Source organism: Drosophila ficusphila, unplaced genomic scaffold, assembly GCF_018152265.1.
Source record: "Drosophila ficusphila isolate 14025-0441.05 unplaced genomic scaffold, ASM1815226v1 contig_197, whole genome shotgun sequence".
NCBI lineage: Eukaryota > Metazoa > Arthropoda > Insecta > Diptera > Drosophilidae > Drosophila > Drosophila ficusphila.
The window spans coordinates 8,375,221-8,389,497 of NW_025064091.1; the positions used below are offsets into that span (position 1 = coordinate 8,375,221).

General features: G+C 40.3%; 4 protein-coding genes across 6 annotated transcripts; 3 read left to right on the forward strand and 1 right to left on the reverse strand.

Moving 5' to 3' along the window:
• Positions 1-166: 166 nt before the first annotated feature.
• LOC108098112 (regucalcin) lies at positions 167-6,293 on the forward strand. 3 transcript variants are annotated; one of them, XM_017200828.1, is made up of 3 exons: positions 167-290; positions 4,159-4,877; positions 6,015-6,293. In XM_017200828.1, the coding sequence occupies exons 2-3, from the start codon at positions 4,159-4,161 to the stop codon at positions 6,205-6,207; spliced, it is 912 nt and encodes a 303-aa protein (XP_017056317.1). In that variant the 5' UTR covers positions 167-290; the 3' UTR covers positions 6,208-6,293. The 3 variants fall into 3 exon arrangements, with proteins under 3 accessions (XP_017056317.1, XP_017056316.1, XP_017056315.1); XM_017200827.1 differs by lacking the exon at positions 167-290 and adding an exon at positions 1,925-2,028; XM_017200826.1 differs by lacking the exon at positions 167-290 and adding an exon at positions 3,205-3,302.
• Positions 6,294-6,750: 457 nt separating this feature from the next.
• On the reverse strand, positions 6,751-7,478 carry LOC108098114 (chromatin accessibility complex 16kD protein). Its single transcript, XM_017200829.2, has one exon. It carries the CDS (start codon positions 7,364-7,366, stop codon positions 6,974-6,976), a length of 393 nt encoding a protein of 130 aa, XP_017056318.1. The 5' UTR covers positions 7,367-7,478; the 3' UTR covers positions 6,751-6,973.
• Positions 7,479-8,035: 557 nt separating this feature from the next.
• On the forward strand, positions 8,036-10,701 carry LOC108098139 (LSM12 homolog A). The gene is made up of 5 exons (XM_017200863.2): positions 8,036-8,709; positions 9,387-9,517; positions 9,574-9,690; positions 9,758-9,889; positions 10,189-10,701. The coding sequence occupies exons 1-5, from the start codon at positions 8,565-8,567 to the stop codon at positions 10,315-10,317; spliced, it is 654 nt and encodes a 217-aa protein (XP_017056352.1). The 5' UTR covers positions 8,036-8,564; the 3' UTR covers positions 10,318-10,701.
• Positions 10,702-12,496: 1,795 nt separating this feature from the next.
• Positions 12,497-14,169, forward strand: LOC108098026 (pleiotropic regulator 1). The gene is made up of 2 exons (XM_017200678.1): positions 12,497-12,709; positions 12,769-14,169. Exons 1-2 carry the CDS (start codon positions 12,597-12,599, stop codon positions 14,090-14,092), a joined length of 1,437 nt encoding a protein of 478 aa, XP_017056167.1. The 5' UTR covers positions 12,497-12,596; the 3' UTR covers positions 14,093-14,169.
• The last annotated feature ends 108 nt before the right edge of the window (positions 14,170-14,277 follow it).

The following is a 14,277-nucleotide window of genomic DNA, read 5'->3' on the forward strand; positions in this document are numbered from 1 at the left end:
GAATATTTTTTACGGTTCACGGTTAATTAACGGTTACCGTTTCGTTTAACAAAAAGGGTGGCAACCACGGTTGGTGGATGCACTCGCTAACCGCCAACCCGGTTCAAATTTGAATTACAGAGATCTATCGATAAGCACAGATTAACAGCATAACGGATATCGAGTGCTGTTAAGTGCCAGCTGACCCCACACCGCGATTTTTGTTGTAATTTTATCTTATTTTTTCCACGCTTTGTTTTGTTATTAGTTTGCTTAATTTGACTACAGTTAATTATCCCCGCCAATCAAAGGTGAGTAACCACAAGATGCGCGGTAAGACGAAGAAGTTGCAACTCTGGCCAATTTGCACAATTATCACGGCCTTGACATAGAACAGGGGGCAACAACACAATTAATGGACGCCTCACAAGAAAAAACAAAAACCGGTCTAGCAACAACAATAATATTGACTGCCTTTTAGTTGTTTTCCTTTTCCACCATCGTTTCGCTTTAAAAGATAACGGAATTTCTGCTGTTTTCTGTTTTCTTGATATGCATTTTTAACGCGTAAATAAATAAATGTTTTACGATAGTATGCAAATTTAGTTACTTGTAAGAATTATGAAAAATTAGACGTCAGAATAAAACATTACTCAAAACTGTTAAAATATTATATGAAAGTAAGAACAAGAAATTAAAACAAAACTCAAAAGGTACTTTGATATACGCAACATGTTTCATATTAAAAAAATCTTTCTAGAGTTCTAAGTATGTATGTACATATGTATTTGAAAAGAAAACATTATATTTTATGGTTGCATTTTCGCGTTCATATTAATTTTGCTTTACTAAAAAGAAAGTTTAAAAGTTTGCGTCAACCCTAGCGAATTTGGATTGTAAAAGGTTGTACTTTCTGTTATCAACGGTCTGTCCATCGAACAAATAAGCCCATTAATCTCGGAGCAATTAATTAAATAGCCATTTAAATTTAAAGTCGCGCTGGAAATAGAAGAGCACAGTCAGGGGTCAACCGGGGTCACCACCGTCTGCCGATAAGACGGGTCTACGGCTAGGCCTCAAAATCCGAAGACAGTCGTGGTCCTCTCCGATTCTGTGGGTGCAAAGGGCAGCGAAAGATGCGCCATAAATAACCACTGGAGGTCACGTGGAAAGCTGATACCGCACAATGCAAAACTTGCGGAGGGCTATCCTTTGGCATCCCATGCACAGTGGCTCGGATGCCTTTTATCGCCACCCACTGCAACTTATCACTGGTCCAGCGGAAGCATAGAAATTCGCTAAAAAATAATGCAAAAGTATTAATTAAATGCTTCAAAATGTCTTTTATCGCCTTTCGCCCACTCCTGTGCAATTTGCAAGGCAATTCTTATTATTGTCAGCTTGAGCTTTATTTTTAACCCTAGATCATTTTTAAATAATTTGAGGCTTTATAACAAAAAAAAAAGGACCTTCAATTCCCTTAGACATTTTAAAAGCAGCTTCTAACTACATTCTGTTTTGAGCATATTTGGTTTAAAAATAGTTTCCAATAGTTTTAAGAGTCCAATTAACGTTGAAGTACACAAATGTTTGTTGAGTTTTAATTTTTTAATTATTTCAATATAAATTCAAAAAGAAAATTCAACCCTTTTAGATTTTTTTCCATTTTTGTTCTCAGAAGTTTGTCAAACCACAAAGTGGTGGCTCGTCAATTATGAAATTTGACCCTTGGCCACTATTTGCTTGCGAATATTTGCATTTCGAGCAGTGACGACTGTTGTCAGCGGGTTAATTGGCCTGTTGCCGGCTTGTGTTATCAGGCCGGGTTATCCAGCCCTCCAACCGCCCGCTTATCAGTCGCAGAGGGGCGGCTGGGGGGCATTGGGGGTGTTATAGGTCTGTGCGAGATTGTTTGTCACGCCCGTGCCGTCTGGGGTATATAAGATTTCTGGCAGATCGGGTGAATTCAGTTTGAGCGCGTTACTCGTCCGAGCCGTGTCCAAGGATTCTTACTTTCTTTTGCCGTCTTAAGCAAATAATTCTTCGAAGGTAGGTCCTAATAGAAAGTCATACTATTTCTCTTTTCCCTTTTTTTTGTTGTGCTCCAAAGTGATTTGAAAATACAGTTCTTTGTGCTTGAAAGTGATATCCTTGGTCCTTGTGTCAATGAAAAAAAGCAAAACGAAAAAATGTGACAAAACTAATTTGTATAGATACTGCATTAAAAATATATTTCCCACTAACAATTTCAATTTAAATTATGTTTACTCAGTTATAATTTTCATTCTTTAATTATTCAAAAATTCTAATTGAATTCCTACAAACGGAAAAGGGTTTAAATATTATTTCCAAACTCTTTTTTTGTTATGGTAGACGTCAATTCAAAAGAATTAAAAAAAAAACGAATCAATAACATTTTGGAAGCAAAAACATTACCTTTTCCTGATATTTCATACAAATGCTTAATGAAATATTGAATACTCTGTAAATATAAAGAGCAAAATTGAGATTTAAAAAGCACCTTAAGTGTATGTAACGATTTTGAGGCACAGTGCCATCTACAAGTGCCCGATAACAGGAGTCCCTGCCACTAAACATCTCTTTAAACTTGACCAATTTAATAAAAACCAGCAGCATTGACAACAAAAGTCAATTAAAAAGCCACAACAAACAATGCTAAATGGCAGCCGTAATCAAACTTAAAAGTTAATCGCGTTCACTCTTATGTTGTGTTTGTTTTTGTATTTGTTTTTGTTGTTGTTGTTGTTGTTGTTATGAAGTAAGTGAAGGGCATGACGTCACAAGAGAGCCAGCTGCATCGCACAGTCGAACATAAAAACTAAATTAACAACTCAAAATGTAACACCTTCGCATCTTTTGGAATTTATTCCTTTGACTTGTTCAATAAATTTGCTATTTTATTTATTTGACCAGAAAAGTGGTTTGGGTTTAGAACTATAATTGAACGTTAAAGGCCGTTTGTAACTAAATGAGTTCAGAAAAAGTTTTAAAAATTACAGTAAAAAAATTAGATTGGTTAAATTTTTAACGGTGCACCGGAGGCCTGTAAAAAATTGAATTAAAATCACAACACAAAAAAAAAACGTGGAAATGGAAATAAACCTGCGTTTGTGTTCCGCTTGCGATGATGCCGGTTCTCAGCTAATGTCAAGCCCCTCGGCTCGGAGCTAATAAAAGCCTCTCCCGCCGACGGCTTTAGCTTCAGTTTTGAATCGGAGCCCCAGAAAGCCAGAGCCACTCGCACGATGTTCCAGCCGAAGTCACTGATTCCCGTGTTTATCGTCTTCCTTTTCGGACTAACGGTAGTGGATCTTTAAGGACAACAAGTTCCCATAACAAGTGCCCATCAAGACCAGCCTTTCAAACATCCAATTGCTTAAGAATGCTTTTCCTCAGAGTGTTTTCAAAAATGGTGCATCAGTTTTATTTAAGGATTTTCAATCTTTGTTTTATGAAATGTTCCAAACTTCTAGTAATAGTAATCACAACTTAAATCTAACTTATAAATAATATAGTTGAATCATAGGAAACTGTTTTTAAAATCGTTTTGTTATGTTTTTTTTTCAATTCTGTAAATTCTAAAGTGACTCAGATTCAAACCGATTCAAAAATAAGAGAAAATTAATTATATGTTTAATAATTGAATTTAATTGCAGTGGAAAAAATTCACAACTCTCATTTAGTTAGTCAAACAAATCGTAATCAGTGATTATTTTTTCACCCCAAAAATAAACTATCAAATTTAAGCAATTTACTTTAGTGGAAATTGTACGTAATTATATATTTTTGTACAAGTTTTAATAGTGATGTTCTGGATTTTCTTTATTTATCTCTACCTCCATCTTTTTAAATCAGCAGAGTAATTTTAAGTTCTTAATTTTTGATTTTAATTTTTTAATGGGATAGTTATATTAAAGTTAATTGAACTTATTACAACTTGTGACTGGAACCTTTTATTTACATTATAAATTAATAATAATTACCTACAAGTAACAGAATATTCAAGGATATACCTAGGATAGTGACTGGTACTTTGAGTACACTTCTATTTACCCAAAGTGAATAAATATAATTTTTAAAAAACATGAAATATATTATTTGCATATACATATATTATAGAATAATAATAACAATAATAACAATTCTGTCCTCTTTAAGATGTCGTACAAGGTTGAGCCCCTTCCCGATTCGTACGCCGGCCTGGGCGAAGGACCCCACTGGGACGTGGCCAGGCAGAGCCTGTACTACGTGGACCTGGAGGCCGGCAGCCTGCTGCGCTACGACTACGCGCAGAACAAGGTCTACAAGACGAAGATCGAGGGCGAGTCCCTGGCCGGATTCGTTCTGCCAGTGGCGGGCAATCCGCAGGAGTTCGCCGTCGGCTGCGGCCGCCGCGTGGTGATCGTCAACTGGGACGGAGTCTCGCCCACCGCCAAGGTGGTGCGCACCCTGTTCGAGGTGCAGCCGCTGATGGAGAAGAACCGCCTGAACGACGCCAAGACCGATCCCCAAGGCCGCTTCTTCGGCGGCACCATGCGCTACATTGGCGACGAGTTCGAGTTCCGCCACGGCGAGCTGTACCGCTGGGAGGCCGGCGGCCAGGTGTCGGTCATCAAGGGCGACGTGGGCATCTCCAACGGCCTCGCCTGGGACGAGAAGGCCAAGAAGTTCTACTACATCGACACCACCGACTACGAGGTGAAGTCCTACGACTACGACTTTGCCACTGGAGTGGCCAGCAACCCGAAGGTGATCTTCAACCTGCGCAAGACCAGTCCCAAGGACCATCTGCTGCCCGACGGCCTGACCATCGACACCGAGGGCAACCTGTACGTGGCCACCTTCAACGGAGCCACCATCTTCAAGGTTAATCCCAAGTAAGTTGGCTCTGGTTAATTTACATAATCTACGTCTTCGATCATTCTACTAGATTATCATATTTTTCGACAGCCCCAAAACAGCTGTGTGTTCTACTATTTGTGATGAAATGTAAATCGTTGTGTAAAGTTGTTGATTATTGTTTTTTAAGGGGGGCTTCTCATGTAACATGCCAAAAAGTAGTGGTTTTTTTGGAATTTTTTTCACTTGGAAAATGAAAACTTACACGAATAATTTTTTGCACATATTTGAAGACATGTTTAAAGTATGAGAAAAACATTTTTTGAAAATTCTAAAAAACAAAATGGCGGACTTATTCAAGGTCGCGTGTGGCTCGACGCGGCTAAGGGACTTATTGCGGTACAGTGTGGAGCAAAAAGTTTTCATCTGAAAAAAACAAAAAAATTTTTTTGTATGCAGCAAGGTTCAACCGAGTGCGTGAATGTCAGCCACTTCAAAAAATTCGATTTTAAAATATTGAAATCACGTCTTGAAAAAAAAGTGTAATTTTTTCGTCTTTTTTTTTGCTGAATTGGGCTGAAAAGTGTATAAAATAACTTTTTTTCACAATTTCAGATATTCACGCACTCGTTCAATCTATAATCTGTAAAACACTTTTTAGAAATCAAAAATCGGTTCAGTAGTTTTTCCGTAATCGTGTACCGCGTTTTTTAAAACATAGTTTTGAGAAAAAACGATTTAAAGTTTTGAGTTAGTGTGGGTCTTGAACTTGAGCGCGCTCGTTCAATCACTGATATTTTCCATAATATTGAGAGTTGAGTCATAAAACTTCGGGAATATACTCTCAAGACGTTATTCTATCGATTTGATAAAAAAAAAAAATTTCGATTTTTTTAAAATTTTACATGAGAAGCCCCCCTTAAATGTTGTTTACTTATGTTTTGACTATTTTAAGGAAGGGTATTGTCGTTGAAAAGGTTACATTTCTCAATTCTTTTCAAAACTGTTCTTCTTGAGTTAATCATTGTACAGATTTAAAAATGTTATATCAAATATCATTACATCATACGCATTTTCTTATCTATGTGATTATTTTCCCCGATACATCTCTTACTCTCTTAAATTTATCCTTTTAGCACATTATCTCTAATTTCCCCAAATTGATCCTTTTCTAGCACTGGCAAGGTCCTTCTGGAGATCAAGTTCCCCACCAAGCAGATCACCTCCGCCGCCTTCGGTGGCCCCAACTTGGACATCCTGTACGTGACCACCGCCGCCAAGTTCGACCAGCCCGCTCCCGCTGGCACCACCTACAAGGTGACTGGCCTGAACGCCACTGGACTGCCCGGTGTCAACCTGAAGGTCTAGGAGCTGCAATCTCTTTCCTTAGTTCGCCGTTAAATGTACCGATCGAATCCAAGTGCAATTATATGTTATACCCTTTAAAAACTTTACTCTCGACTTTGATTGCTTCTGTTAAAGAAGATGAAAAGGGTCATCGAATCGCTTCAACCAATTAAAAAACTTGAGATATGTGCGTCGATTTACAAAATACAAGGAAGTCACGTAGAACTCACAACTCTTGGTCATAAATTTCTAAGTTCTTAATTTACTACTGTGAACGATTACCACATTTAAACTTGCTGACTCGTCTCATTTAATCTTAGCTGTTGCAACAATTTCTAAATAATAACTACGGCCGCATGAATGCATCCGTATTCTTCAAGGCTTAAGTAATTGTAAACCCTTAAAACGTGACAAATAACTAGTACATACTATCTTTGCATTTAACTAAGCACATGGGCATTTAACCTTTCTTTCTCGCTTCACTTCACCTTAACTTTTGGCGAACGTGTGGCTTATCGTACGCAGACATCCACTCCGCAATCATCCCACCAATCTGATGGTCACTTAGAGGACAGGCTTCGTTTATTTATCAATCTGGAATATTGTGTATAATTGTTTGTGTTATTAATTAATTAACTTATCGGCTAGCGCAACTAAACTAAAGGAGATAGTGGGGGAAGTTCTTAAAATCAGTCGTGGGGCGATGATTCGTCCAGTTCCAGGCATACAATTCCATGTTTATGTATCCACATCCGTAGCCATATCCAGAACCCAGTCTATACCCATTTCACTCGTCCGACTCCGATCCGGATTCGGAATCGTCGTCGTCGCTGCCGGCGGATCGATTTAAGCGCAGCATTTCCTGAAACTCGTGCACTCGAATCTTCACGGGAACGATTTGCAGCAGGAACTCGAGGCTCTTCCTCTTGTTGACCAGCTGAGAGAGGTGCTCGTACTTCAGTGCTTCGCCGGTTTTCTGCCCAAACGCTTCCGAGTACGCCTCGCCCGCCAAATGCCGTACAAACAATTCCGTGCATTTGGTCATCAGGAAGAGCACCTCGTTGGTGATCAGCCCTGTGTCCATGGAGCTCTTCATGATAGTCCGCACCCTGCTCAGTGGGAGGACCGTCTCGGCGTTGGGAGGCCGCTCCACGGGAGCTTGGGCCTTGGGTTCAACCATTATATTTGTAAGCCTTATTTTCTTTACTTTTTGATATTATTATCGATGAAATCGCCTCCTCCTCTATCAAAATTCGACAACAAGCCGGTTGTAGTGTGGCCTGAAAAGGAAAATACTAAAATGCCTTGACACTGGTCATACTCAAGTTCAAAATAAAAATCAAACCTTTGTTTATTTGTTAACTAGCATTTAAAAACTATCAACATTTTTCATTTCAATAGTTTTATAAAATTAGATTGTTTATAAATGAGACCGCTGCTAAATTAAGAAACGCCAGAATATTTTTGGTGTGTAGCAGTTACTAATTGCGTTTATTAAATAGTAATTAAATTTCACTTTATTAAAAATGTTTTATTATAATTTCAATATTTCCTTTGAAATTGACTTACACAAAACTAAAAATTGAGAATATGGTGATTAAAGTAAAATCCCAAATTTAATAGCACGGAGCAATTGTCTCATGTTTATTATTATCAAATTTATTTATCTAAGTATGATGATAAGTATTTATCAAAAAATATTTTATAATACAATAATTTTTAAATTTGAAATTCGTTGAGTAACAGCACTTCCAAGGTGTGGTGAATAATGTTCGATATGTATCAATAGATCGGGTGTTGCCAGACTGCACACAAGTCGATGAATATCGAGCCTATCGCTGCGCGGCATGTGCAACACTGCGTTTTCTGCTGCCCCCTTTTGGCTGTTGTTTCGTGTGTTGACCAATAAATTTTTCGCATATTTTTTCCACTTTTCAATTACCAAATTGCCGGAGGCGCCAACGGAGACCGTCGAACGCCAGCTAACCGAATAACCAGCGAGTTATTGGCCAATTTTAAGTGGTTACTACGCAGGAACAGGAGCAGGATCTCGACCAGATCGCCAGGAAGCGACATTTGCAAGAGTGGCCAGAGTGAAAGCGAGAGAGCGACAGTGGCAGTTAGAGAGAGAGCGAGCGAGCTAGAGAAATCCTGTCCAGAAATTGGGAATACTTGGTCAAGCAGCTGCTCCGCGTTTCAAGTCGTCTTTGTTTGTGCAACGTTGTGTAAACAAGCGGAACATCTCGACCATTGAAAGCATCAGGCAACCTGAATCCACATCCAGATCTACAACAGTAGCCACATCCAAATCCAGATCCATATCCACATCGACTGTGGGTGCACGTTTCCCGTTGGCCAATCCGACCCAGCAATTAAAAATGGCCGCTGCCGCTGCGAGCGCAGTGAATGCAGTAAACGACTGCTTCAGCATTGGGTCCACAGTCGTCTGCACGACCTGTTTCAACGAGGAGGTGGAGGGCGAGGTGCTGGCCTTCGATCACAACACAAAGATGCTTATCCTGAGTATCCTTTTGCAAAGAAACACAAACGAGTGGGTGCTAGTTCACCTGCTCACCAGGTGAAAGTGGGCACTTTCCTTTTATGTAACGTATGGGAATCATTATCACATATCCAGTAGTTGTACAATGCGAATAGAAATCTTTCATATCCATTTCTATCCATTATTTTGTATTATACTCAATAGTTATTGTTTATTATTTTTGGCTTTTTTGTAAACTAATATAATTGATCACATTAATAAGTTTGGGTTATTGCAATGATCTTCTCGAATATTCTTTTGCAATTAACTATCAAACCTTTAAAGTAATTTTTAAAAATATTTTCCATTTTGTCCAAGCCTATGGACGTTAACTAATGCTTTCAATTAATCTTCTCCATAAGTCTTTATAACAATCATAATAGTATTGTTCTGATTCAAAGCAGCATTCGTATCACTTCCAAATTTTTAGTTATTTTTAGTGTTAGGAGCTCCGAGCTAAAATTACATTAAAGTTAGCGGCTTAATCCTAAAAAGTTATATTTTGTTGTGCCAATTATCGGTTACTTATCCATGTTAAATGTGTACATATTTCTTATCAGCCTTAACTGCTTCCTCTTGAGTACTTGGTTCTCCGTACATCGTTTATCTCTGTCCTCTCCCTTGCGCGCCCTTTCCACTTTTCCCCTTTTCAACCATACAGAATGCCGATCCAAGTCCACGGAAGAGCTGAGTGATATCTACGCGATGAACCTCTCGCTGTGCAGCAACGTGCAGGTGGTCAAGGAGTGCAACGGCAACTTCGACGATCCGCAAAAGCTCAACCTGGAACAGGTAACCTGTTTTCAATTTAATCCCTATACACAACTAACTCAAAACACTCCCCACAGGTTAAAATGCGCCTAAGGAAAACAGTAGAGCGAAGACAGGACTACCTGAAGTCCAAGAACGCGGATGTCAGTCCAGAGGCACAGGAGCTTTATAGAGCGATAGCCAAACAATACGGGGTAATGGCGTTTTAAGCCCTGTCTGTGGTAACACATTTTAACTCTTTTGGTTTCCTGGATTTGACAGTACAATGAGGTCTCGTGGCAAGGACTCAACATACAAATTCTGAATGAAGTCACCATCTCGCCGCCGTACCGAGTGGACAACGTGGTGTCCAGCTCGAACAACGAAACTTCATGCAACTATATCAAGCGGATCGTAAGAAGTTGTCCAATCACGTCACTTTCAAACTAACTGTAATAGCTCGACAACCAAGTTTTTAAAGCCAAATATCAAGATAACTTTACAGTCTGGTAAAATACTATTCGTTTTTCAATCAAACTTCCCAAATAAAACCAGTAAAGATACAGATACAGAATATGATATTAGTATTTACTTTTTGTCTAGTTTTTTGAGAGCTATCAATTTTTCATAATGTTATGCTATATGACAGTTGACGAGTAGAATGCCAGCCGTGTCCTAATAGTTAAGTAATCGCATTTTATTTCAATCCCCAGATCAAACAGTTCTTCAACACAAGGCCATCGCCGGTTCCAGAAAGCGGAGCTGCGGCCAGCACCTCGTCACCCTCGGTGTCTCCCACGTCCTCATCTCTAGCATCCGGATCGCCGGTCCCTGCAAATTAATAATAAAGAGAAAAAAAAAACAAACAAACAAAAAACAGAAATGTGCTTCAAAAAAGACAAATCAATTGTTTTAAATATTTTAGAGGGTTAGGGTAAAAGGGAAAAGCCTTTATGGTTTTTTAATGTTTATTAAATTTGTGGTCCACAGCAACAAACAACGCAAAAATTTATACTCCGAATGTAAAATAATATTGAACGAAAAGAAAATTGGAGTTTTTGGGCATATAAATGGTGACTAATATTAAAAAGTTTCAGTGGGGATCAAAATTTCTGGAAAAAACTACAGTGTGCCACAAAAGTGATGATACAGCAGCTATTTTTTACTATATGTGTGAATTCCTTCATTATTCAACGGATTTAAATAAAACAAAAAATCACTTCAAATAAAATATGTATTTATGAATAGTATTTAAGAACAAAAATAACGAAATCTCCAATAGTTTCTATACAAAAAACAAAAAACCAAAATTATCCCTCATTTAATTTCCACAAAAGTCATGATACATTAGTATTAACATCGGAAAAATATAAATTAATTTACTATTTTAAGCTTTTTAATACTTCGTCGGATATCCCTTCATTTTAATTACTTCCTGAAGACGTCGAGGCATTGAAGAAACTAAAGTTTTTATATAGGCGTGGTCAATTTTCGCCCACTCCTCCAGCAAGGCTACCTTGAGATCAGACCTACTCGTTATTGTTCGACCCCTCAAATGCTCCTCTAGTTTATTCCACAAATGCTCAATGGGATTCAAATCCGGACTTTGTGGAGGCGGCTTCAGCAAATGTGGAACATTATATATAAGCCATAAACGTGTATTTATGGCCGTGTGCTTTGGGTCATTATCTTGGTAAAAGTGAAAAGATGACCCAATACCAAGATGATCAGCACTTTGTTTTAAATTTCTTTTCAGGATTTCAGTATACTTTTTATGATCCATTATACCGTCAATTATTTCTAGGTTCCCGACACCAGCAAAGCCCATGCAGCCCCATACCATGAGTCCTCCGCCATTGTGCTTCACAGTTTTAATTGTGTTTTTGGGTCTATAGGCATCTCCAGGTTTTCGCCAAACTTTATAACGCCCGTCTGACCGAAAAATGTTATATTTAGACTCGTCTGAAAATATAACCTGCTGCCAGAACTCTTCAGAATGATTTCTGTAAGCTTTAGCGAACTCAAGACGCTTAAGTCGATTTTTTTTTTGAGACATGAGGCTTTTTCCTTGGTGTACATGAGAGGAATCCAAACTCTTTAATGGTTCTTCTAATGGTTTCTGGGTGAACATCCTTCTTAAGCGTTGTAGCAATAGCTGAACTTATTTTAACAGCGCTCTGGAAAGGATCCTTGTCGATAATATGCTTAATTAGGCGTTTGTCTCTAACGGTTAGTTTTGGTGGACGGCCATTTCTGCTGTTGTTTTCAATGCGGCCTTCATTTTTGAACCGCCCAATGACATGTTGAATTGTTGAGCGGGGTCTGGAAACTATTTTTGAAATTTCTGAATAGGACTTTTGTCCTTTAACGTGTAAATTCAAAATAATTCTTCGCTCTTCCAAAGTAAGCTCCTTTCGAGGCATTTTCACAACTTAAACTACGCTATGACTTTAAATGAATTTCACCACAAGTAAAAGAATTATATGCAAAGCATAAACGAAAAAGTCCCGTTACAAAATCTTAAACAGATCAGCTGCAATTAATCGAACTGTATTAACACTAATGTGTGTATCATGACTTTTGTGGAAATTAAATGAGGGATAATTTTGGTTTTTTGTTTTTTGTATAGAAACTATTGGAGATTTCGTTATTTTTGTTCTTAAATACTATTCATAAATACATATTTTACTTGAAGTGATTTTTTGTTTTATTTAAATCCGTTGAATAATGAAGGAATTCACACATAAAGTAAAAAATAGCTGCTGTATCATCACTTTTGTGGCACACTGTATGGTTATAACAAATGGTTCAAAATGTAAAAGAAAAATACAGCCAAGCTTAACTGTAAAAAAGCTTAAAAAAAACAACACTGACCACGTTCTAGTTAAGTTTTAAACGTTTCATTTGAATTTGAAATACATTAAAAATAGACTTGGCTTAAAAAATGCTAACTCACAACGGTTAGTTTGGCTTTAAGATGAAAAATCGACAGTGCTGACCTCAGTTATCGGGTGCCGATAACCGATAAACCGTTTATTGTGAATGGCCGTCGTGTGCCATCTGAAAAAGCCGCATTTTTAATCTATTTAGTCAAATAAACAATAAGTAACAGCATACTGCCATGGAGGATGTGCAAAAGCACAGCGTGCACACGCTGATATTCCGTTCCCTGAAGCGCACCCACGATCTGTTCGTCTCGAACCAGGGAAATCTGCCGGAGATTGACGAGCGACTGTAAGTATCTGGAGTTGTCTTCAAAGCGCTGGTGGTAATCCTGGTTTTTCTCGCGACAGGGAAAAGCTGCGACGCTCAATTAAGGCCAAGGACAGTTATGGCCTCGTTCTAGACAAGGCGGTGAAGATCGGCGAAGCCAGGAAAGGATCTGGAGCACAGACGCCGGGTGACAAGCCATTGGCGATAACAGACGGTTCTGCGGATTCCTCTGGCGCCGCGGGAAGCCTGGTAAAATACACACCCGGTGGCAGGACAATGGAGAAGACAGCTCCACTGGTTACCAGCGGTCACACATCCTTGGTGCGCGCGTCCTTGCCGAACAGCAGCGGGGACAAGGGCGCCAATGGCACCGCCAGCAATCTGCAATTGATACCCAAGAAGGCGCCCACCATACCAAAGCCCAAATGGCATGCCCCCTGGAAGCTGTCGCGCGTGATCTCCGGCCATTTGGGTTGGGTGCGCTGCATCGCCGTAGAGCCGGGCAACGAGTGGTTCGCCACCGGCGCCGGCGATCGTGTAATCAAGATCTGGGACCTGGCCAGCGGCAAACTGAAGCTATCGCTGACCGGCCATGTGAGCACAGTGCGCGGCGTAGCTGTGAGCTCAAAGCATCCGTACCTGTTCAGCTGCGGCGAGGATCGGCAGGTCAAGTGCTGGGATTTGGAGTACAACAAGGTCATACGACACTATCACGGTCACTTGTCCGCTGTCTACTCATTGGCCCTGCATCCCACCATCGATGTGCTGGCCACCTCTGGCCGCGACTCGACGGCACGCATCTGGGACATGCGGACGAAGGCGAATGTGCACACGCTGACGGGACACACGAACACGGTGGCCAGTGTGGTGGCCCAGGCGACCAATCCGCAGATCATCACCGGCTCCCACGACTCCACGGTGCGGCTGTGGGATCTGGCCGCCGGCAAAAGCGTCTGCACGTTGACCAACCACAAGAAGTCCGTGCGAAGCGTTGTCCTGCATCCGTCGCTGTACATGTTCGCCTCCGCTTCGCCGGACAACATCAAACAGTGGCGCTGTCCGGAGGGCAACTTTGTGCAGAACATCTCCGGCCATACGGCCATCGTCAATTGCATGGCGGCCAACAACGACGGAGTGCTCGTCTCCGGCGGCGATAACGGCACCATGTTCTTCTGGGACTGGCGAACCGGCTACAATTTCCAGCGCTTCCAGGCACCCGTCCAGCCGGGCTCCATGGACAGCGAGGCGGGCATCTTTGCCATGTGCTTCGATCAGTCGGGCACCAGGCTGATCACCGCCGAGGCGGACAAGACCATCAAGGTGTACAAGGAGGACGACGAGGCCAGCGAGGAGTCGCATCCGGTCAACTGGCGGCCCGAGCTGCTCAAGCGACGCAAGTTCTAGAGTCCTAGTTTGTAAGCTATCCTAGACTACGATTTTCCAAACGATTTGAATAAACACTATTTTAATGACGCCCGAAATGAAGTTTATTCATGTCAACGGGTACATTTATGAAGATCTTTAGTGGTGCTAAATACCAGATTTCCAGCTTAAATGTAGCTCTAATTCTCAGGTTGAATTCACAACAC